The sequence below is a fragment of the Strix uralensis genome, chromosome Z, assembly GCF_047716275.1.
Source record: "Strix uralensis isolate ZFMK-TIS-50842 chromosome Z, bStrUra1, whole genome shotgun sequence".
NCBI lineage: Eukaryota > Metazoa > Chordata > Aves > Strigiformes > Strigidae > Strix > Strix uralensis.
This window is the reverse complement of record NC_134012.1, coordinates 34,223,218-34,244,730: the sequence shown is the minus strand read 5'-3', so window position 1 is coordinate 34,244,730 and position 21,513 is coordinate 34,223,218. Positions and strand designations below refer to the sequence as shown.

The following is a 21,513-nucleotide window of genomic DNA, read 5'->3' as shown; positions in this document are numbered from 1 at the left end:
AATATTTGTGAATTTCCATTTTAAATATGTGCATAAATATTAATGTCCATATAAATACAATGAAATTGAAGCCTTGTATATGTAATCATACACTGATATATATCAGCTATGAAAGTGGCTAGTGGCTACCTGTTTTAGACAGCTGAAAGATGAAAAATTTAAAAAAAAACTTTTTAAAAAGTTGAAATTAAATTTTAAAAGTTAATCTTTTTTAATATGAAAGCAGTATTGCTGAAATGGGATTTTAATATGTATTGAACTTTCATTAAAAATAAATGAATTCATTACCCCCAAAATTCTTTGTTGAAATTTGAAGGTTTCTAGTAGATATTAGCAGAGATTGTCATTATTTAACTAGCTGGAAGTAAATTGCTACCTTCTAAAACAGAATTTTTAAGTCTTTCAAAACCAAGAAACATAATTGCCTTGCTAGTAACAGCTTTTATTATGTTTTAAATTTGACATGCGTAGGAAAAAAATAGCTATAGTTATTGACCAGGAATTTAAACAAATAAATACAAAATATAATTTTGATCTATTTTTCTTCTTTTTAATAACACAGCAGTCTAAAGCTGGTGCTGAGGGGATCCCAGAAGGGCAACAAGCTACATATTCTAACATTTAAGCATGGGTTGTGTAACTTAACGTACAAGAGGTTCATTGTTCAATTTGCATGAATTTCATAAGTCATTTTAGTAATCAAATAATGATTTTATAGGTTAGATATTTTAGGGTTAATATGCCAGTAGAGCAGGGAGGTCATTACCTGCATTGCTTTACAGTGAGGAATGTAACCTATATCTAGTTTCTCTGCTGAACACCAAATAAGAGGAGAAGCAAAGTTGTTCTTTTTTACATTTGTGTCTAGTTTTACATGTTACTGACAGAAAAGAATGTGGTGGTGTTAATGACATAAAAGAAAAAAGCTTCCTTTCTAATCATGCTTTTCGTATTAGGCAGATACTTCTGTTGATAGCTCTGAAGATGGGGAGAAATTTAATGTCGAACTCACTAAAAACAACCAGGGATTAGGAATAACGATTGCTGGTTACATTGGAGACAAAACATCAGGTATTGATTGATTCCTGCAATTTACACTCTGTTGTGTGCTATGGTGTATGTGCATCAAAGACTTAATTTTAGTTTTCATATAGCATCTCTAAAAACAAAATCTTGACCATCTATTGTGAGAAGGACATTCAGATTAGAAGGAATCGGTTTTATTATAAAATCCCACCTCAACGTTTTTTAATCAATTTTTATATTCACTCTTGTCTAAAGCTTGTGCTTATACGTGTTTGCAAAGCAAATCTAAAATAGATTGAGCCATTTTTATTAGAACTAGCTGGGCTTTTAAAATTATATTTTCATTTTTAAAAGGCTTCAACAAGATTATACATTACAATTCTGAGTAGTTTTAGGAGGTATTATTATTACTGTTTAAACAATGTGTGTAGTACTGCTGCCAGACCAAGAATTCCTTAGTGACCTGAATATAATAAATGTTTGTTGACCTCTGGGCTGTTGCAGCCAATAAATAATTTAAATAAAGAAATGCCACAGTTCATGTACAGTTGTGTATTTTTATTTTGTAATTTCCACTACATTTTTCAGAAAAATGATCCAGAACTCTGTTAGGCATCCCTGTGAGGGATTTGGCAAGTGCAATACTGCTGGGAAGGGATGGTTGTCGAATGTGTTGTAAAATTTCTCAAAGAGCTGTTCGTTTGACTTATACCCATGTATATATTGTTAGAGAAATGTGTGGATAGATATATCCTATGTTATTAGCAGTTTATAGACGTAATTTGTTGGCTTTGAGAAGCTGGACTAAATTTTAACAATCTGTTCCATAGAACAGGATGGTCACAGTTTGTGTAAGTCCGCTTTTTAGCAGCTTCCAGTTGAATCTTTAAATGGCAAATTGAACTGTAGAACATGTGATAGATCTGATAGCATATTTTAACTGATTCAGTGTTGGAGTATCGCCCATCTTTGATTTTAAATTGTTGTGCTACATTTTACTGCATTAGAAGATATTCTTGCCTTAGAAACTAATTGGGCATCTCACTTAATTTTGTGACTTAACACTTAGTTAAAGTACAACTTTGCTGTCAGAGAAGCAGCAATCAAACTACTGGACAACAAGATCTGCGGCTGAATCTTTCATGAATGACAAATAGCAATGTCATGTTGCCATACAGCTGTTACAGGATATAAAAACACTTGGAAGTTAGTAAGACCAGCAATTTAATTATTCACAAAACCTGGGAAAACAACAAATTAAGAAAAAACAGAAAAGAATTGTCAATGTCATGACTTAAATATATTTGTAGTCTTACTCCTCTCCTAAGCTGAATATTGTCATTAGACCAAAACATAGATTTAGCCCTCCTTCCTGCTAACTTTTGTCATATAAAAGATGAGTTTCAGATCTGCAGAGGCACTGGGATGTCTCGACAGGTGTTAAAACCCATTTTGTAATGGATTGTTTTTCCATTGAACGTATTCATTTAACAGAGTTGGAGCTTTTGTTGAGAGAAAGTAGATTCTGTTAAGATTTCTTACACCAGTGTAACAGGCCTGTGACCCTCAGACCTAATTTCATGGCAGTTCATGCTAGTATTTTTGTCAATTTCATGTGTACTATGCAAAATGCACATGTAGGAACTCCATAGGTTTTCACTTTAATGAGCTATCGAAGTTTCAAATTCCAGTGTATTTTTCCTGAAATGGATTTCTTTTTGTAAAATGTCCCTTCTGTAGGTGTTTTATATATATGACTTTTCCTTCTGATTCAAAATGGGTACCTGTCTAAAATGGTTCTATTTTGGGGTTTGGATTTTTTTTTTGTCTTCTTTTTTTACTGGGTCAAATACTGACTTACAGCTGTACTTCAAAGCTGGTTCAAACGTAAGTTGTCCTACTTGCTTATAATTTTCTGCGTTTGGTTATCCAAGCATGCCTTTTCTTGAGCAGTTCTTAAGTACATAGAAAATAGAGAATTTACCAGGTTAGTGTACTCAAACTGGATTTTCTGAGCTGTAGTTTTAAATCTGACCAAAAGTCAGAAGTATGTTTTCTGTTGATGCTGGTTTCAATGTTTAGATTAAAATTAATTAGAATATGTCTTCTTTTGCAGCAAGAATTGGGAATTTGTCATTGTAAAATTTTGAATGAAATCTGGTCCAACACAAGCTGACATTAATCAGGCTCATCCTTTAAGTAAAACATATATAGTATTATTTTCCAAAAGCATATACTTTCTTGATGATTCTTTCTTTATCTTACTTGGAGATTGTGTTTTCTTTCTTTTTCTCCCTTTGGCTGGTGTCATTAGTTGAGAGATTGTTGCATTATTTAAATTGTTTCTTAATAAATTATTTAATTTAATTTTCTCTGTTTCTTCATCCAAGAACCTTCTGGTATCTTTGTGAAAAGCATTACAAAAGGCAGTGCTGTTGAACATGATGGCAGAATCCACGTGGGAGATCAAATTATAGTTGTAAGTAAACACACGAAGAAAGGAGTTCACTTCTCTGCAAAACTCTACTTCTTTAAGTTGTAAAGAAATGCTCATATAGTACTAGTTTAAAACATTTAGGATCGGTGTTGAAATGGTGAGTCCTTTTTTTGACTGAGCCTTTGATCTCATTATCTCTCTGATTATGCTACCTGCGTGCAACTTATGTTTCTCAAGAAAATCTGTGTTGTATGTGTGTATCTTATCAGTAGGAGTTTTGGGACTGCTTAGTAAAGGCAAAGTTTCACAGTTTGATTGAAATTAAGCAACTGTTTTCAAAATGATTTTTAAAAGAAAATATTTTCATTCATAAAATGTTAGTTGTGTGGTGAAAATCAGGTCATGAATGCAGGAACCTCTTTTTTGTGGCTGTCACAGATCCGTCCTTGCATTTGTGCAAAGGCATCACTAAACAACTTATGGTCTCCTTCTGAGTATGAATGTGTTTGTATGTGGAGGTATATATGGTTTTTATAATGATTTAAATGCTGAGTACAAATGGCAAAAACTGATTATTCCAAAGTTGATTTCTTCTTCTACTGCAGGTGCAGAAGGATAAGAACATTTGAGTGAGCTCAGACAAAAGAATAATAAACATTTTTTAAGTATGGTTTGCTTAAGTGTGGAGGAAAGATTAAATAACCCCAGCTCATTCTTAATTACTTTGTGTTTAGACACCAGAGTTGGAGGAAGTTCAGAGAAGGGCAACAGAATGATTAAGGGTCCGGGGGGAGTCATTCTTCATGAAGAAGGAATTAAAATAATGAAATATGTGTGTTGTATACATACACTGAAACAACTACAGGAGTCAAGGAATATAGTATTATTAGAAGTATTTCAGAAATTAAAGGTACCAGGGGATGAGACAGAGAAAGAATGGGATGATATGGAGTTTGCAAGGAGGAGAATAAAAAATGGCATGTACTAGGGATAACGGGATGAAATTAAGTAATGCCAAAGTCTTGAGTTTCAGAAGAAACCCTGAGTTAGTGAGATAATGGTGTAGTTTCAGACAGAAGAGGCCAAAATCTTGTTCTTTAAAATATTAAAATGATGGACCAGAGATAACATCTGGCTGGCTGGAACAGTGTATGATTGGGAAATTGGACTTCACGGTGTTCAGTAGTAGACTCCACTGTGTCTGAGGTTACTTGGCCTCAGTATGGCTGCGATCTGTAGTTCTTTCTACCACAGTGGACAGATGGGTCTCTCCTCACCCTCCCCTCCCCAGCTGTCCTGGCCATGACTGTGTTGGTTTATTCACCCAGTATTTTCTCCTCAGGGGAGGGTGTGACTGAAGTGTTTAAGCAGGCAGGCTGCACAACATGCCCAGCATAGCACATGCTGCCGTCCTCTCCCACCTCGCAGAACAGGTCTGCCTGACCCCACTGTGGTGGTGGGCACCTAAAGCACTTCTCCCCACTTTGCTGTGGTACTGGTTGTTACCTTGCTGTGCGGCTCTCCAGTGGAAGTGCTTAGTGTGTCCAATGTTGTTAAGTTGTCCAGGTTTTTGTTCTTGTCCCTCCGCATGCTTTGTGCTCAGGCTTACAGATGCTGAGCCCTCACCATATTATTTTGCCCTGGACATTTTTTTTTTCTGGGCGGTGTCTTGTGGGCTGAAAAGCTGCTTAATCCTGCAGGTGGATGGAACAAATCTTCAGGGTTTTACTAACCAGCAAGCAGTTGACGTTTTGCGTCACACGGGACAAACAGTTCGGCTCACTTTGATCAGAAGAGGGGTTAAGCAGGAAAATCATATTCAGCCCCAGGAGGACTTCAATGCTGCTGTTGAAAAGGACTTACTGTTCCAAACAATGGATAGTAGCACAGCCAAAGGTAATTAAAACTGTCTTTGCTTTAAAATTGACTTGAAACATTTTTCTTCTCAATTGCAAAGTGGAAATACAATGGGCCAGATTCATTTTGGGTAGCTATTACTGATGGCAGAGCTGTTGTACATGGGGGGAGAATTTGGTCTACTTAGTTTGATTAATCTGTTAGACACAGTGGTATAATTTGCTACGTTTTCAAAGTGAGCGTTGAAAGCTCTACACCTCTTTGCACTTCTGGCTGAGTTGCTTCAGCACTTTGATCCTTCAAATCTTCCAAGTGTTAAGAAGGCAGTGAATGTTTTATTCATGCTCAAGGGTGAGAAGCTGCATTCAAGAGCAAGCAAAGAGATTACCCTCCACAATGAGCAAAAGCAAGTCTCAGTTCCTTTCACTCTTGCGTGTCAGTCACAAGCCCGAAGTATGAGAGGAGTGGCCTGTATCTAGATGTTATTAATAATCTGATAGGGCATTAACTGTATATGTGTACAAAGTTCAGAAGCCAATGACCAATATTAATTTTGCTGCTGATATGAGATTAGTGAAGCTCAATCTTATAGTGTGCACATCTTGCAGTATATGTGCCAGATTTTGAAAGTCAGTGTGTTTGAACAGAATATCTGCACAGAAGCTGGATACAGAGACTTTTTTCAGCTACTTGTGTTACAGGTTGATGTCAGCAGAAGTATATCCAACTCATAGACTGAGGCATAATACCCACCTTGCACAAGATTTCAAAAGACCCAGTAGTATGCTGTCTGTATGATGCTCTCTCATTCCCACCTTTAGTAAAAATCACAAAGGAAATGCTCAGAAAATGCTGTTTCTCTAGCCTAGAGTTGTTCAAGACAGCTGACAGCCAGCAACATACCTAATAGAACTCTGTGGTAGGAGAGGCTTTCTACAAGTGAAGTCTGTCAGGTATGCAGGTCTCCAAGTCCTCATTTTTCAGTGTCAGCTTCCTGAATTGCACAAAGGAAAGAAGAGGAAGAAAAAAGAAAAAAAAAAAAGGGTAATAAAAGAGTACTAAAGAACGTTACATGTTTTCCAGTAACTTTTCTTTCAGTCATAGAGATGCAGCTACTGATAGTTGTGCCTTTTTTTTCTTGTTTCATTGAAAAATTCACTGGAGAAGGCAAAGCATTAACAGAAGACAAAATGTCTTTAAAATATAGTATTTCTTCTGGGCCCTTCATGCCAGATTCCATTCGCCAAATATGTATCCTATGAAGTCCAGTGTAAGAGAGAGTCGGTGCCCTGAAGCATGCCTGTGAGCTTGATGAATATTACAGCACATTAAATAGCTGAAAAGGCTTCTTCTTCTTTTTCCAGGTAACAGTGAAACAGAACAGGGATCCCCATCACTGCCATGCAGTGCCAATGTGGTAAATACTGGAAAGGACATGAAACAACAGGAAACAGGTTCTCAACATTTAATATTTTATTCTGTGAAAGTGCACTTGAGTGTGCTTACACAAAGATCAGCTGTATTGTGTGCCTATCTCCTGTATGGTGTGTAGCTGAGGTAGAATGTACAGCTAGGAAGTGAAAGTAATTATACGTGTACACATGTACTCTTGAGTGCTCTAAGATCATTGGCTATGTGTCTGAAAATAATTATGTGTCAAAGATGTCACATGAAGCAGTCTGCTTTTGCTACATGCTCAGCCCTGTTTTTAGTCTAGTTTTGTATTTCTACTCTAGTCTAGACTCTAGTCTAGTTGTGTATTAAACCTTTTCTCTTCTTGTTCCCTAACATGCCTTATCTTTCCAACTGCCTGCAGCTGCCCAGCTGCAGTTTCAGAACTTTTACCTCTTCTGATAAACTTTCTTTTCACAAATTCCTGAGCTTGCATTCATTTCAATCTGTGTTCTCTGTTAATGTTTGAAATTCAGTCAGTTCTGGTGCACTGATACGGCCGTCCCTTTCCCATAATTTTCATGGAAATTCTTATTTTCTAATGGGTATTTTCCCTTCCCTTTTGAGCTGTTAGGGTACTGTGCTTCATTTCAGAAGTCCAATGTGATGATATGTTTTCCAGAATGAGGCAGCACTTGATGTGTTTTCTAACATTTTCCTGCTTCCAGAGATAGAGGGAGACTGAACAGGATGACCCATATGAGTTCTGTAATATGTATCTTTTCATAACATAATGCTTTCCATTATCTCGGATAGCTGAAGAATTTAACACCTTTCCTTCAGATACTGCTGTGACTCTACTTTGGGGAAAGTATTGTCATATTTGAATGCCTTTATTTTTAATAATGTTTCTGAGCAATGACTAGATTTAAAACACTGTCTGAGGCTGTTAGTCACTTTGAATTCTCGCTAAAAGTCATTGGGAATTGGAAACTTAACCTTGTAGTGAAGATACTAGTCTTTGCCTATGATGGGCATTCAGATCTGAAGTTTCTTTTGATACTTACTGTAGGCACAGCACAGACATGGATCTTGAATGTGTAGGGTCCTGTTAAACTTGCTGTGTTTGCTAGCTGTTGTATCTAAATACTGCTTTTTATTTCCTGCTCTAGAATTGAAACAGTATGAATGAAGGGAAAATGAGCAGAAGGAAAGCTTTTCTCTGTTTTTTTCAGCCTGCAGATAAAGTTTCAATCAAGAGTTGCTGCAATTTGCTGCCTAGCCTGTCATTGTATTTTTCACAGCATCATTAATTTTCTCTCCTCCTTCCCTTCCAATTTCATTGCTGCTCTTTAGCTGTTAGAATTATTTCTCCTTGTATATGTGCAAGTATGTGAATCTAGCCAAAAAAAAAGAAAGAATAAAGAGCTAGGACTTGCGTTGTCTCACTGCCCTCTAGGGCCTACAGTTTGAAAAAAAGTCTTTTGTGCTCATAGTTCTGAAAGTACAAAACCTTCAGATTTTGTTTGAAAACTTTCCTTGGACATTCTGTAAAATGCAGGATCAGTATGCAATATCACATATGTAAGTATTTTGGCCATCCCTCTGAACGAGTCTATCAGGCCACAGCCCACAGTCTGGTTTAACAAATGCCTGAGGCATGCTTGTAACTTTTTCATTTGCTTTGTGCCCATTATATTGTAAAGTTGCATTAAATTCACTCAACACTGAGGCTAGCTTTAAATATGTATCCTTTCTTCCCAGCCATACATGCCAAACTTTTTGACTAAACTTCATGTCTTTCAAAATACAGTTAGTTTTGGGGGGTTGGGATCTAATACTATTTTGCAAGATTTTCCTCTGGTAAACTGAAGCCCGATGAGACAAAACATGCCAATATTTTAGGAGAGTTCTGTCATCATGGGAATGATTGCATAGTCTTGCATGGTCCATATACTTTATCAGTTACAGGGATAGACAGGACGTTTCACTTTTTGTCACAGTAATCTCAGACATAATTTTTAGATTTTCAGCTAACTACTACAGAAGAAGCAGCTACAAAGGCAAAGTGGCAGAGGATTATGGGTTCAAATTATGAAATAGTGGTAGGTAAACTTTGATTACTATTATTAAATGCCCATTGGTCTGTCCACCTATTATGTTGCTAACATACTGGTAGAATTATGTTTGTATTATATTTGTTCCTGTATTTATAAAAATCATATATATGCTCCTTAATCTGTTGAGATTATTATTATAAATTTTGAATATAGATATATATTTTTCTGTGTTGATTTTAGCAAAATAATTACAGACTTCTTAGGTTACTGTGTTTATGAGTATTTTCACAGATTTCCTAGCTTCAAGAGGATAAATGTGTATTAGAGGAAAAATATTTAAGGTCGACTTCAAAGCTCCCTTCGTTAGCCAGAATTTGGAGCTAGTGCTTGAAACTTCCTACCCATTCTGCATACTGAATGAATTGTTTGATGTAATGATCTAAATAACGCATAGAACATTTACTGTAGATACAGTTGAAAAGCAGTATCTGAGTTTAGAACTTCATTTCAAAATTATATGCCAGAGCTGTAGTCTCTGCAGAAGTACATATTATTAGATACATTGTTGTCATATACAGTTCTCACTTGTTTATGCTGAAGTGGTAAGTGATCAAAGTTTCAGTTTTTACCTGACCTCATTACACATGACAATATTTCTGGTTTCTCACTTCTGGAATATTCACCTCATTATATGTAAATTCAAATGGAAAGTAACTGGTATGGCTGTAAATATGTCAAAAGTAACTGTTTCTTAATCTTATTTTAGGTGGCTGTAGTTAACAAATTTAGTGAAAGCAGTGGATTAGGGATAAGCCTTGAAGCTACAGTGGGACATCATTTCATCAGATCTGTGTTACCAGAGGGGCCAGTTGGACAAAGCGGCAAGCTGTTCAGTGGAGACGAGCTGCTGGAAGTAAGAAAAAATACTACTTAATCTGCGTTCAGTAAGATTTTTGAGCAGTGACTTGCTTCTCACAGGTGGTGACTTTGGGAATGTAGCACATGTAACTTGCATACCAGCTGTAAGCAGGAGTGCTTGAGCCATCACTTCATATGTACTTACGTATATTTATGTGAATGCATATGCTTACATGCATTTCTTGGCTGATAGCAGATTTTTCAGATACAGTTCAAGGTCACCAAAAAAGAATACCTAGCAAAAATATTAAGATTTAATAGGAATATCCCTACACAGTGAAGGGACTGAACACCTATTTACTCTTCTAAATCTTTTTCTTAGAAATAAGATGTGAATTTTTTTCACATGAATGAAAGCAGGATGAAGTGACAGAGTATGTGGTGTTAGTAGGGTGCTGTCATGCAATTTGAGACTATCCATTCAGTTCAAAATGTATCTTGGTGCTGATTCTGAGTACCAGATTGTGTGAAAATTAAGGGTTGACAATGTCCATTAGCATCCTTTTTGTGGGTTGGGTTTTTGTTTTTTTTTTTTTTTTTTTTTTTTAAATTAGGTGATTAATGAGTTGGTGGGGTTTTTTACCCTTTTTTGTTCATTGTACTTTTAAACACTGTGTGTACTTCTAAATACTGTGTGTTCTTTATTTATTGAGGTGAATGATATCTCTTTGCTTGGAGAAAACCACAAGGATGTGGTCAGTATCTTGAAAGAGCTGCCTATTAAGGTGACAATGGTGTGCTGTCGTCCAGTAGCTACCCATATCACTCACCCAGAAGTACTGGAGAGTCTAAGTCTATCTGAGGTTCAGCTCACAGAAAAGGTATTTTGCCTTAAAAAAAATCACAGAAAATAACTGTTTCCTTGAGAAAAAAAACATATAAAGTTCTTGTACAAGATTAGAAATACATTTTAATATTTTAGGACTTGGAACCAGATAAATAGAAAAAGGCAATTTATGTTCATCAACCATACTTTAGGCCACCAGAAGATGTCAATCCTGGTAGGTCTGGGATGTGGGTCTATTTACCCAAGTACTTCTCTTCTGCAGGTGGGCGTGGATTTACGGCAAACTCAACTGTGTGTTCTTTACAATCTGAATATATTTAATCTGATTTTGAACTTTGCTTTCTGGGTTTGTGTTGTGCAGAACTGTGTGTGCATTCACGAGCAGACACACTTCTGTCAGTCAGAAGTGCAAAGCTCTGGGCAGCCTGATGTACTAAAGATGTAGGAATCGCCTGCAGTATAGTTTACAAAGCAATAGCATTTGTATGAAAAGAGACGCTGTTAATTCTGAGTTCTGGGCAAGCACCAAATTCAGTTTATAGTTTCTAAGCTTTTCTATGAAACCAAGGGAAGTGAAGAACATATATACATGTGTATGTATGTGAGTGTGTGTGTATTTTTTTTTAAATGTTCTGACTCCTGTCAGTGCTATATTTAGATTGAGGCATATTTTTAGACATACCATTTAATAACCAATATTTCCTGTATGTTTAAATACATGCGTTAAGAGGATTTCTGAAGTTTTTAGTTTGACAGACATTACATTTTGGAAATATTTTGTTACAAGGATATGTGAATTCTGTGCTAGGTTTTTCAGACTCATTTGGTAACTGCTGAGTGTTTGCATTTTCTCTGTGTTTAGAGACATATCAGTTACTTTTTACCTTGTTCTTTTTGTACAGAGTTTTGTCTCTGCAGATTCACAAACATTTACATTTCACTGGTAACATTCACTGTTTTTCTCAGACTCATGTAGAACTTGGATTCATTGGCTCCTCAGACACAGAGGGAACAACTTTGGAAATAGCCGATGAGGGTCAGAGTACAGAAGAGATGCAAAGCTCGTCTTTGGCAATGTGGGAAGCAGAAGTACAGTGCATTGAGCTAGAAAAAGGAAGTACAGGACTTGGATTTAGCATACTGGACTACCAGGTAACTTTGGCACTTCTTTCTTTAAGTAGAGGACAAAATACTTTGTATTGGTTGGATCTTGTAATATGATCTAAATAGGTATTTTAAAGGTAAATGTTAATGGAAACCAAGCAATACAGTAAAGCTAAATGGATATTACTACTGGTAGGCATCCCACTAGCTACGTTACTTATTCCTCTTACCGTATTAAGACTACAGGTTCTAATGATAATGGTAATACTGGTCCAGAAAAATAGATAATCTGTAATATACTAGGGTCTTCAGAAAGCTCACCTTCTAGTGCCCCAGAGCAATGAATGATGTAGTTAGAATATTCAGGCATTTAGCTATGTATTTTGCACCTGCAGTGAGGTGCTTAGGGCAAGATCCAATAAAGGACTTAGGTGCTTAAAGCAGGATTTATTAACATCCAGAACTGCAATTCTGAAATCCCTTGCTTAGCTGCTGTCTGTTCAGGATGTGCCTAAATGCCCCTATTCATTTTGTGTTTGACTTCAGAATTTCTGGGGGTCTCAAGCCGTGATTCTTGGTGTGTCCTGATGAACAGCTCAATGCCTGCGTCCTACCTGCTTTTGGTCAGGATCCTAGAACAAATGTTCCTCCTGTTTCCAGTTGTCACAGTGGATAATTTTTAATCTGACATCAAGTAATTTCTCCCTACAGTCAGTCCAGGTTTTTGTCTAGCTGTTTGGTGGCGCTGCAGGACCCAGTCTCTTCCCAGCTCTCTGCTGGATCTTGTCACTAAGAGTATATGCATTTGCATCTGGAGGTGACTTATGGGTGGAAATTATGCCCACAGGGCACTTAGAATTAATCTAAGCCTCAGTAGTATTTTGCATTTGCATACTGATAAAGGTGAAGGGCAGTGTAGTTTAATAATCTGAAGGATAAAGGCACAGTCAAGTATCTGAATTATGAAACAGTGATTACATTTTAGTGTGTTACTCATGATGCTCTACAGTAAGACACCATAGCTGAGCCTGAGTATTTGGAGTCCATGTCAGCACAAAGTAAGGCATGTTTTTGCTTCAGCCTCTTCTGTAGCACTGACACAAACAGTGATTGCCTATGTGGTTAGTTACTGAATTTTATGGATAGTAATACTGGAGGGTTGTGAGAAGTACTTTAAATAGTTTTACATATTTTGCAAATGTGAGTTTGTTTATATCCTGCAGCTCTAGTCAGCTTTCTGAAACTTACCTTTTCTTTGATGTTATAACATTTGTGATGTGTCCTATGTTCTCTCCTTTGACATGTGGTTAAAACATTTCAGTTTGTCACTGAAGTTTTTGCTTCTATCTAAGACACTGATGTCTAAGATTGCACAGCTGTATTCCCAAACCATTGAGTGTAAGGGAGGATGAAGTCTGCAATGCTGTCATTGCAGTAGGAGGTGTTTGAATTTCTGATGTGTAATTACTCATTACAGTATGAACAGCACTCTGCGATTTAGCAGTATTTTATGCTGAGGATATATGATGGGACATCACCTAGAAAGGAGTAATAATTTTCACATTTAAGAATTAAAAATAGATGAAAGTCTAAATGTATGAGCAGTACGGACAGCAGGGTACATTCCTGTTGAGGGCTTCATCTGGAGCAGAGCTCCAACTTTTTTAATAACACTACTCTCTTGGGTTATTAAAAGCTCATGCATAAAAATTAGCCTCTCAGGACATGAAAGAGTAAATAAAATGAAATGTTTTTCTTGTTTTTATTTAATTAGGATCCCGTTGATCCAGCAAACACAGTAATTGTGATTCGCTCATTAGTTCCTGGGGGTGTGGCTGAGCAAGATGGCAGACTTCTTCCCGGAGATCGACTTATGTTTGTCAATGATATCAACTTGGAAAATGGCAGCCTGGAGGAAGCGGTACAAGCACTGAAAGGAGCCCCAACAGGAACAGTTAAAATAGGAGTTGCCAAACCACTGCCTGTAAGGATTTGGGGATTTGATGGGTACTTTGTATGCATGTTGTATGCTCTGGGGCACAGCTGGGTGGCTCAAAACATTCAGAAACTGTCCTTAACAGATTCTTGTATCTCCTCGCATGTAGGAGTGACCTGTGTAGTGAATGACTGGTGTAGTGATTGCAGGGCCTAGCACACCTGTTTTGCATCTGAGAAAACAGTCAAGCATCTTGCAACCAGCACAGTCTTTCAGGGCTGCAAGTTGCCAGGCGTAATTTTGTACACTTTACAAGATTCTCTTGAGTGTGTGAGATGGAGACATAAAGTCATTTTTATGGAATTTGCCTGGAATTTGCCTATTCCTTTCCTTTGCAAGGTATAGTACATACGCAGTCTTTGTATTTAGACTGCACATTTTATGTTTAAACAGTGATGAATAGTCTTCAGTTCATATACCTCAAACTGGTTATTTTAGCATAGCCATAAATAATTTCAGGCTTGGTTCTAGAGGGTAGTCTGTAATAATTAGAAGAATGAGGTTGAAGGAGACCTAGGGTTACAGAGATAGTGTATCAGTAAGGATGCTAGTGGACTAGTGTCCCTGGTGTGTTAAATTCAAATCAGTAGAATGGCATCAGTTCATACATACAAAGAAGATACCTTTCACTATATTTGTAAGCCCAAGTGCAGTCTTCGGGGTTCATTTTTACTTTTCATGAAGTGATAATCTTGTAAACCTTGTGCATACAGATAGCAATTTTTCATTCTTAGTAGATCTTTGTGGAGAGGGTGGGAGGGAATGGCTAATGTTTAAATTACTAGAAACTTTGCTTTTCATAGTAAGAGGGTACTTTTTTAACTTGCTTTGTTAAATTCATTTTTTTGTAGTGGAGACTGTGTTACACGCTAAAATGTCTTGCAAATCAGCATTTTCATTCTTTAGAAGATGTCATTCTAAAAGTGAAAATGTGTGAGGGCTTTGTTTCTGTTCCCAGAAGTTTGTAAACATTTGCACTTTAATATTTCATGTGTTATGCTTGCCAATTAATTAAAGATTGTGAATAATCACTGGTTTTTTTTGCAGTACTGGATGAATGCACCTAACATCAAATTATGTTGCAAAAACCTACTGGTTTATAGTCAGGATGATGTTTTGTCCTCTTGAGGCTGTTCTGCCTGTCAGATACAATCTCAAAACACACAGTGGATGCGGTCTTCCTGCCTGCTAACAAGATTACTTTGTGGATAGCAAGGCTATAAAGGCCTCTGCTGTTAAGCTCTTTCCTTGGTGGCAGCTCTGATGGCAGTTTTAGTATACATTTAATAACAGCAGAAATGGAAAATGAATTTAGACTAAGTTATGGGCTCTGTGGTATTGCTGGATAGGCCTTTTTCATTACTTGAGGATGTAAAATGGGATGCAAAGCAGAATCAATTCAGGTAGATTTGAAAACAAATAGTTGTATCTTTACCTATCCAACACTGTGACTGTGATTGAAATGAACTCTTTGCTGCATTTGGAATTCATTTGCCTCTCTAAAGCCTCACACATAATGCACTCTGCATGCCCTGTGTCCTGGCCACTCATCCAACTCAGAGCTTCGTTCTTTCTGCAGCTTTCACCAGAGGAGGGCTATGTCTCTGCTAAGGAAGATTGCTTTTTCTACACTGCCCAGTCACTTGAGGAGGAGGGGCCAGCTGATGCAGCCCTCTTCCATGCTGAGCTGGCTCTGGTTAGTGGCCCAACTTACCAAAGATTTCTTAAGCCTTTGCATTTTGTAATGAAAGGGGTTGTTTTGTCACTGTTCATGCCTTTTTTTTTAGTGTTTACTGTCACCTTACTCATCCACCATAGTTGGGATGGATCCCCACATGGTAGAATCTGGCATCTGGAGATTTTGGCTGTTTGCATGAGCTGTGAATCTGGCCTATCATATGTTAGTTGCTGGGAAAAAAGTATTTTGCAAAGATTTTCAAAAGTGCATGGCTACCCACTTCTCCTTGCATGCACTGAATATCCCTTTGAAAATCTCACCTTGTGTAGAGAAGTGTTCGTGTGCTTATTTTGTAAGTAAATCTCTTCACCTATATCAGTGCTATGTCACTGCTATTATAATACATCACTTCTCTCCCTTGAAAAGTTTTTGAAACTCTCTTTTTGCATGTAAGCCAGTCTTACAAGGAATGCTGTCTGTCTTCAAAAGCTGCCAACGCTTCCTCCTAATAGTGTTCTTTAGACTTCAGCATCAATCAGTGATTATGAGATTTGAAAGGTCAAACGGTGTTACTTGTACAAACAATGCAGCTTACCTGAGCTTTCAGTGCCTTACATAGCCTAGAAGTTACCAACAAAAACTGAAATAAAAAAGACAAAGGAAATAGGACTCTAAAAAAAAAAAAACCAAAAACCACCCAACCAAAAGCCAAACAACCAGAATATAAATATATTTCAGGAGTCTCTTCTCATGTTTATTTGTACTGATCGAGGTCTGATGTTGAAGTTATTTGGCCCTCATTTTCTGGGAACATGAGTAGGGAAGTAGTTTCTACTAAACACCAGAACTTAATTCATGAGAAAAAAATGAAAATCAAACAAAAACCTGAAATGTATCCTTCCAAGGCAAAAATCTCTGAATTACTGATTCCAGTATGTTTGCTGTTTTTTCACATTTGCAAACGATGAGATGGTTTTAATAACTTGCTTTTAAACAAGACTACCTGTTTTTTCTTCTTCAGTTTGTTACCTTGGTACAGTAGTTAGATAATAGTATTTGCCTTATTCTATTCAGTGAGGAGTATGAAGAAGCCAGGTTATATATCCTGTATATAAATGTGTAAATACCCTTTAATTAAAGACGTGTTGAAAAGATCAATTAAAACTTAAGTATTTAAAAATTTTACTTCTATCTGTGATTCATATAAAAAATTGTGAAAGAACAATGAAAGTGAATGGCCAATAATAATATGGTTAAATTGTCAACTCTATGAACTGTCTAAATGTGCAAAATATGGAATTGATTGTGCAGGCACCCAGTTAAAGATGTGTTTGCAGAGTGCACTCATGAAATACTGTTTTCCATAGATAAATCTACACTTAGATTCTACAGGTCTGTCCCTGTTTTTCACCTTTTTCAGGGCATAGCTTTTGTAACACTAGTCTGCATTTTGCAGAGGATGGGCTGAGAGTAAGTTACACCAAATGAGCAGTTTGAATTAGCTGTTAAGTATTTATGGTTGAGACAATAAGAAAATGGATCATTTGTGCCCCAAAAAGGAATCAATATGTTCAATCACTGCAGATTGTTGCTTTTGCTGTTGTTAATCTGACATAATGGATTCATAATATGATTAACCATAGAGTCTGAAAAACAACAGTTAGGTCCCATCTCTGCAGATGGGTGCACTTGGCTGCTTCATACAAGTTTATGGTATGGTCGTGGCTCTGAACTCACTGATTAGTTTTGTTAGCGTACACTGTTTTCTTGAGCTCTGCCAGGGCAGATTGAATTATGATCAAAGTGGGGTATATGAAGCACCATAAATAAAGTCTTTTAGGACTTAATTTTATTCTAGTATTTGAAAGTATATGAGTCTTGGAAAAAAAAAGGCAAAAAGTACTGCCCATGTCCATGTCTGGAACTTCTAAAAAAATTTTGTTATGTGAGATAGCAGAATTGTTCATATTAATCTCGTTATCAGATATGACATAGTTTGGAGATAATAAAATATCATGTCATGAATTTTTCTTATAAATATATTGGAAAACATTGGAGTTTCCAGAAGATTATTTTCTGTACCCCTTTAAAAACAACTGAACCTATGAAGCTGAGTGGAGGGAACATTCCTGACATTCCTTACAGGTGGCACTAAATGAAACTCATTATTTTTTCAGTGCTAATTCTTGTAAAAGAAAACTGAAAAAAAGGCCCTGAAAAATCATAATATTGATGCCAGGCAGTACAGCAGACTTCTCCTAACACCTCGTACTCCTATTGACAGGCATGAGCCTGCCTCAGCCCTGCAACTCATTCCATTTGAGAGTCTCAATTTACTTGATATTCATTCTTTGCAACCTCTGAAACTGTAGTAACATGAATTGTAACTGGAAGCACAGTTTTTTCCTACCGTGCTGTGCAAATATAACTTCAATGTAAAACATGGAGTGGAAAAAAAGGAAGGAAAGTGTCAGTCAGTATGTAGCAGCTGAGGTACATGCGTTAAGGATTTATGTGATCTGAAGCTAAGAGATAGCCTGGCTAATTGAATTGCTTTTGTTGTTAGGTGGACTCCAGCGAGGCAGATCTAGCAGATGAGTCCACCTTTGAATCGCAGTATTTGCCAGAGAGTGACGTCTTTCAGGCTTCAATGATAGCTCTGCATGGCAGTGCCTGTAGCAGTGAGCTGGACTACAGCTTCGCTCTTCCATTGTCAACTCCCAAGGTAAAAAGGAGGATGGTTTTATTGATGACAAACTTTGATTATACGTGTGAAAAGACTGTGTTATTAGATATAAATGTTTTATGTCATCCTGGTTCAAACTGCACAATTTGTTACCAGATTAAAGTGCAGTTTTGTTTAGGGTAGTGCTGGTGTCTTTCAGACTTCTGTGTTGAAGAGAGAGGCAGCTAGAAGGTTGAAAACTTGGCTTTGTGTTTTGTATAGCCAGATAAAAGTATGGTGAGCTGTTTGTAGTGTTAAAGCTGCGGTGAACAGTCTACTACAAGAACTGAATTGTTACTACTTCAGAGTATAGTAAAGAGTGGTAACACAAAATAACTGCATTGTTCTACTATATTTTAGGTATGAAAAGCAAGAGTAAGTTTTCCTCGTAAGCTTTGATTTTATGCCTCATTGTTAGTAAGTTTGCTAATTCATTTACTGTGTTCTTGAATGAAATATTCATAAGGATACTGTAATTAAAAGTAAATATGTATATATGAAACCTCTGCTAATAATTTCTGTTTAAAAGTCACTAAAAGAAGATAGGTTCTTTAAGAGTATTACAAAGATGAGTATCTTTTTTCTTGCTGGTCACATACCAATAATGACTTGATTTTATCAGAGTTGGTATTTTGTTTCTCTCCATGGTTTTTCATGCTCTTTTCTTCTTGGCTTAAATCTATAGATTTATCTCGCAAATCCAAAGTCTTCCAAGTCATTTCTCCTAGCAGTCATCTTTGAAAGAAACATTGTACGGATTTCTTTCAGGGTTTGCATTGTGCTCTTGAATACAGTAGCTGCTGCTTTTTTCCTCCACACCTGAGCTCCTTTTATCCCTTCTGGAATATTTTAAGCCCTTATGAGGCACTAGTTGGAAAGCTGAATTCATCTTCTAATGGTTTCTCCTTATCCACAGAAGAGCACATCTCTGCTGTGACAGTGGGACAGATTGCATTAACTCTGTAATTGTTACTTAAATGGATTATGCATTTTGCATGCTGAGAAGCATTTTATGTGTTAGAGGCTGGATTTACATTATATATCATGTTGAGGCTCTAGAAAGTCTTAAGTTATTTTCAACATTAACTTAAAGATGACTTCGGTTTACGTAGTTTTTTTAAAGATTATGGTACTGACTTTTTGGTGTTCTTCTCTGTGCACCAGTATGAAGTATGAAGTTTTCATCCGGTAACATTTTATACTCTGCAGTTACAAGTGACTTCCAAAGTAAATATAATGAGAAAATTTGTTCATAAAAGAAGACTTTTGAAGCAAGTGAAATGCAGCAAAAATGAAAAAAGTTACTATTCGATGCTATGAGGCATGCAGAAGTATTCAAACTATTTCTGACTGCAGGGCAGTTGGCAGGTTCTGAATGCCTTTGGTGTCACTTTTAAAACAGGTGATGAAAAAATGCTTAAAGTCAAAGTAATGCAAATGCTCTAATGAGGCCACATGTTGCTGTAGTTACAAATCCCTGAAATCATGTTTGTCTTCCAAAATTAGAGCATTGGCTTTTCTGTAAGTGAAACAAAAATAAAAATGGGCATATGATGCAACTCTAATATGTATATATGGCATATGGAATAAATATTGAGTATGATCTGGGTCTTATTTTCACTGATTTGAAAATGGATACAAAACAGACTTAAAAGCAGATTTCCCAGCTGTCTTTGAAACCTTATGGAATAATTTGAATAGATTATAGTCCTGGTGTTCTGTTCTTCAAAAGGAAGGAAATTATTTCATTGATTGCATCATGCAGATTAGTTGTGTTTAGGCTTTGCTCAATTATCTTCTCAGATGTTACTTAAACTACTTATTTACAGGTGAACCTTTTTTGATGATTATCTGGGAACAGATCTTTCATGTATACATTTCATGAAAGATGAGAAAAAATAAATTCTAAGGCCCTTGATACAAAATGTTGCAAAATATCTCAAAATCATGGGAAACATGTTTTCCCCACTTTTTGGAAAAGAAATAGGAGAATTAATAGGACCAGTGAATAATAGCTAAGACAGATAGAGGTAGGCGTTCCTCTGACTGTATTTACTAAATTTCAGAGAAAATCCTTCATATTGCTACAGAGTCTCTAAGTCCTTGATTATCTTTCCAATATCTGTTGGCCTACATGTTTTTAAAATCACTTACTGTGAAAGCTCAGCTGGAGAATATTTGAAGATTTTTTTTTTAGAAGGTTGTGATTATTGAAATCCCTTAAATATTTGAAATACAGTATCTTGGAATCTTAAAAATCTAAACAAACTTTGTGTACAGAACTTAATCCTAGTACTGCAGTTGTAATCAATACATTTGCAATAAGTACAACTGCTGAGCTTCTGTAACTGCATCATTGTATTTCATTGTTGTCACACTTCAAAACCTCCATATTCATTTTTTGCTGAGATTTGACCGAGTTTTCTCTTTTCCCTCTTTGTGTGGAAGGTATATCTAAATATGTTTCTGTTGTCCCTCAAACAGGGTTCATTACCCGCTGTGCAAAAGCCAATCTCACACGCAGAGCCAAGATACCAGTTTATTCCATAGTTGTGCAAAGATGGGTGCTAGGGGGGTTAAATCCACAAAGCTAGCACACCACACAAAGGAACTGCAGCCTATTTATCCTATTACATGATTAGTAAAAACTCATCTAAGTTTACACTCATTGGTCTGTAATTACCATTCCACCTGCTATTGATTAGTTATATTTAAATTGGCCTCACTTGCTGTGTAAATTAGTGTGCATGCTGGGGAGCGGGGAAGTTTTTTGGTCTTAATGAATTGAGTCAGTGATCACTATCTCCCCCTGCCACCTTTACCTCTCCCCTGGTTTCCACAGATTTTTGCTGACTTCATGTTTCTTGGGGAATCATCCAGCCTCTGGCATCTTCTGGGGCAGGATGCTCACCTCTTATTGGTCTTTATCTCCTCTTTAATGGTGAAGTCGTTAACAAGGCCTGGATCATATCAGTTTTACACAGTAGAGCCACATAGTATCAGGCTTACACAATGGAGCCAGCCATTAGTGGTCCTTGTGCTTGATGAGAAACGTTTGTATGGGCTACAAGGCTACATTTCTGCTCAGATAAATGGATGATTTGATTGCATGCTTATTGTCTGAGCTTCTTGAAATTGCTCTTTGCTTGCTAAGTGTTTTGAAAGTAAGATCTTGGTCTTGCAAAGTTCCTCCACCTGAGAAAGACAATTGGATGCTTTAATTTTAATAACTTGCTGGAGTTATGTCTAGTTTGAGAATGTGTGAGTAGATGTTTGCTGAAGTTAGTGGAGAGTCATTGATGAGTACCAAATTAGAATTCTGCCTTCAGCAGTAACTTAATTGCATTGATTTCTGGTATTTTAAAACAGAAGAAATTGCCTGAGGAATCAAGTAAAATTTACAGTAAAATGCTTGTAGGCATCTGCTGAAGACACTGATGCTACCACAAATATGTTTAAATTCTGTGAGATTAGCTTCTGTTTAAGATTTTAGTGTGAAATGTACTTTTTAATTATACTACAAAAAATGTTGA

At 36.7% G+C, this 21,513-nt stretch overlaps 1 protein-coding gene across 20 annotated transcripts in view; it reads left to right on the top strand.

Moving 5' to 3' along the window:
* The window catches only part of MPDZ (multiple PDZ domain crumbs cell polarity complex component), a 97,963-nt gene that overhangs the window by 24,507 nt on the left and 51,943 nt on the right, over window positions 1–21,513 (top strand). For 18 of the 20 annotated variants that reach the window (XM_074855124.1, XM_074855123.1, XM_074855137.1 and 15 more), the window contains 11 exons: window positions 957–1,071; window positions 3,417–3,505; window positions 5,164–5,359; window positions 6,685–6,774; window positions 8,738–8,817; window positions 9,539–9,685; window positions 10,344–10,511; window positions 11,444–11,629; window positions 13,356–13,565; window positions 15,157–15,273; window positions 17,822–17,980. In XM_074855124.1, coding sequence (XP_074711225.1) covers window positions 957–1,071; window positions 3,417–3,505; window positions 5,164–5,359; window positions 6,685–6,774; window positions 8,738–8,817; window positions 9,539–9,685; window positions 10,344–10,511; window positions 11,444–11,629; window positions 13,356–13,565; window positions 15,157–15,273; window positions 17,822–17,980 — 1,557 coding nt within the window. The remainder of the gene's footprint in view (window positions 1–956; window positions 1,072–3,416; window positions 3,506–5,163; window positions 5,360–6,684; window positions 6,775–8,737; window positions 8,818–9,538; window positions 9,686–10,343; window positions 10,512–11,443; window positions 11,630–13,355; window positions 13,566–15,156; window positions 15,274–17,821; window positions 17,981–21,513) is intronic. The other 2 variants (XM_074855136.1, XM_074855139.1) reach the window with 2 other exon arrangements.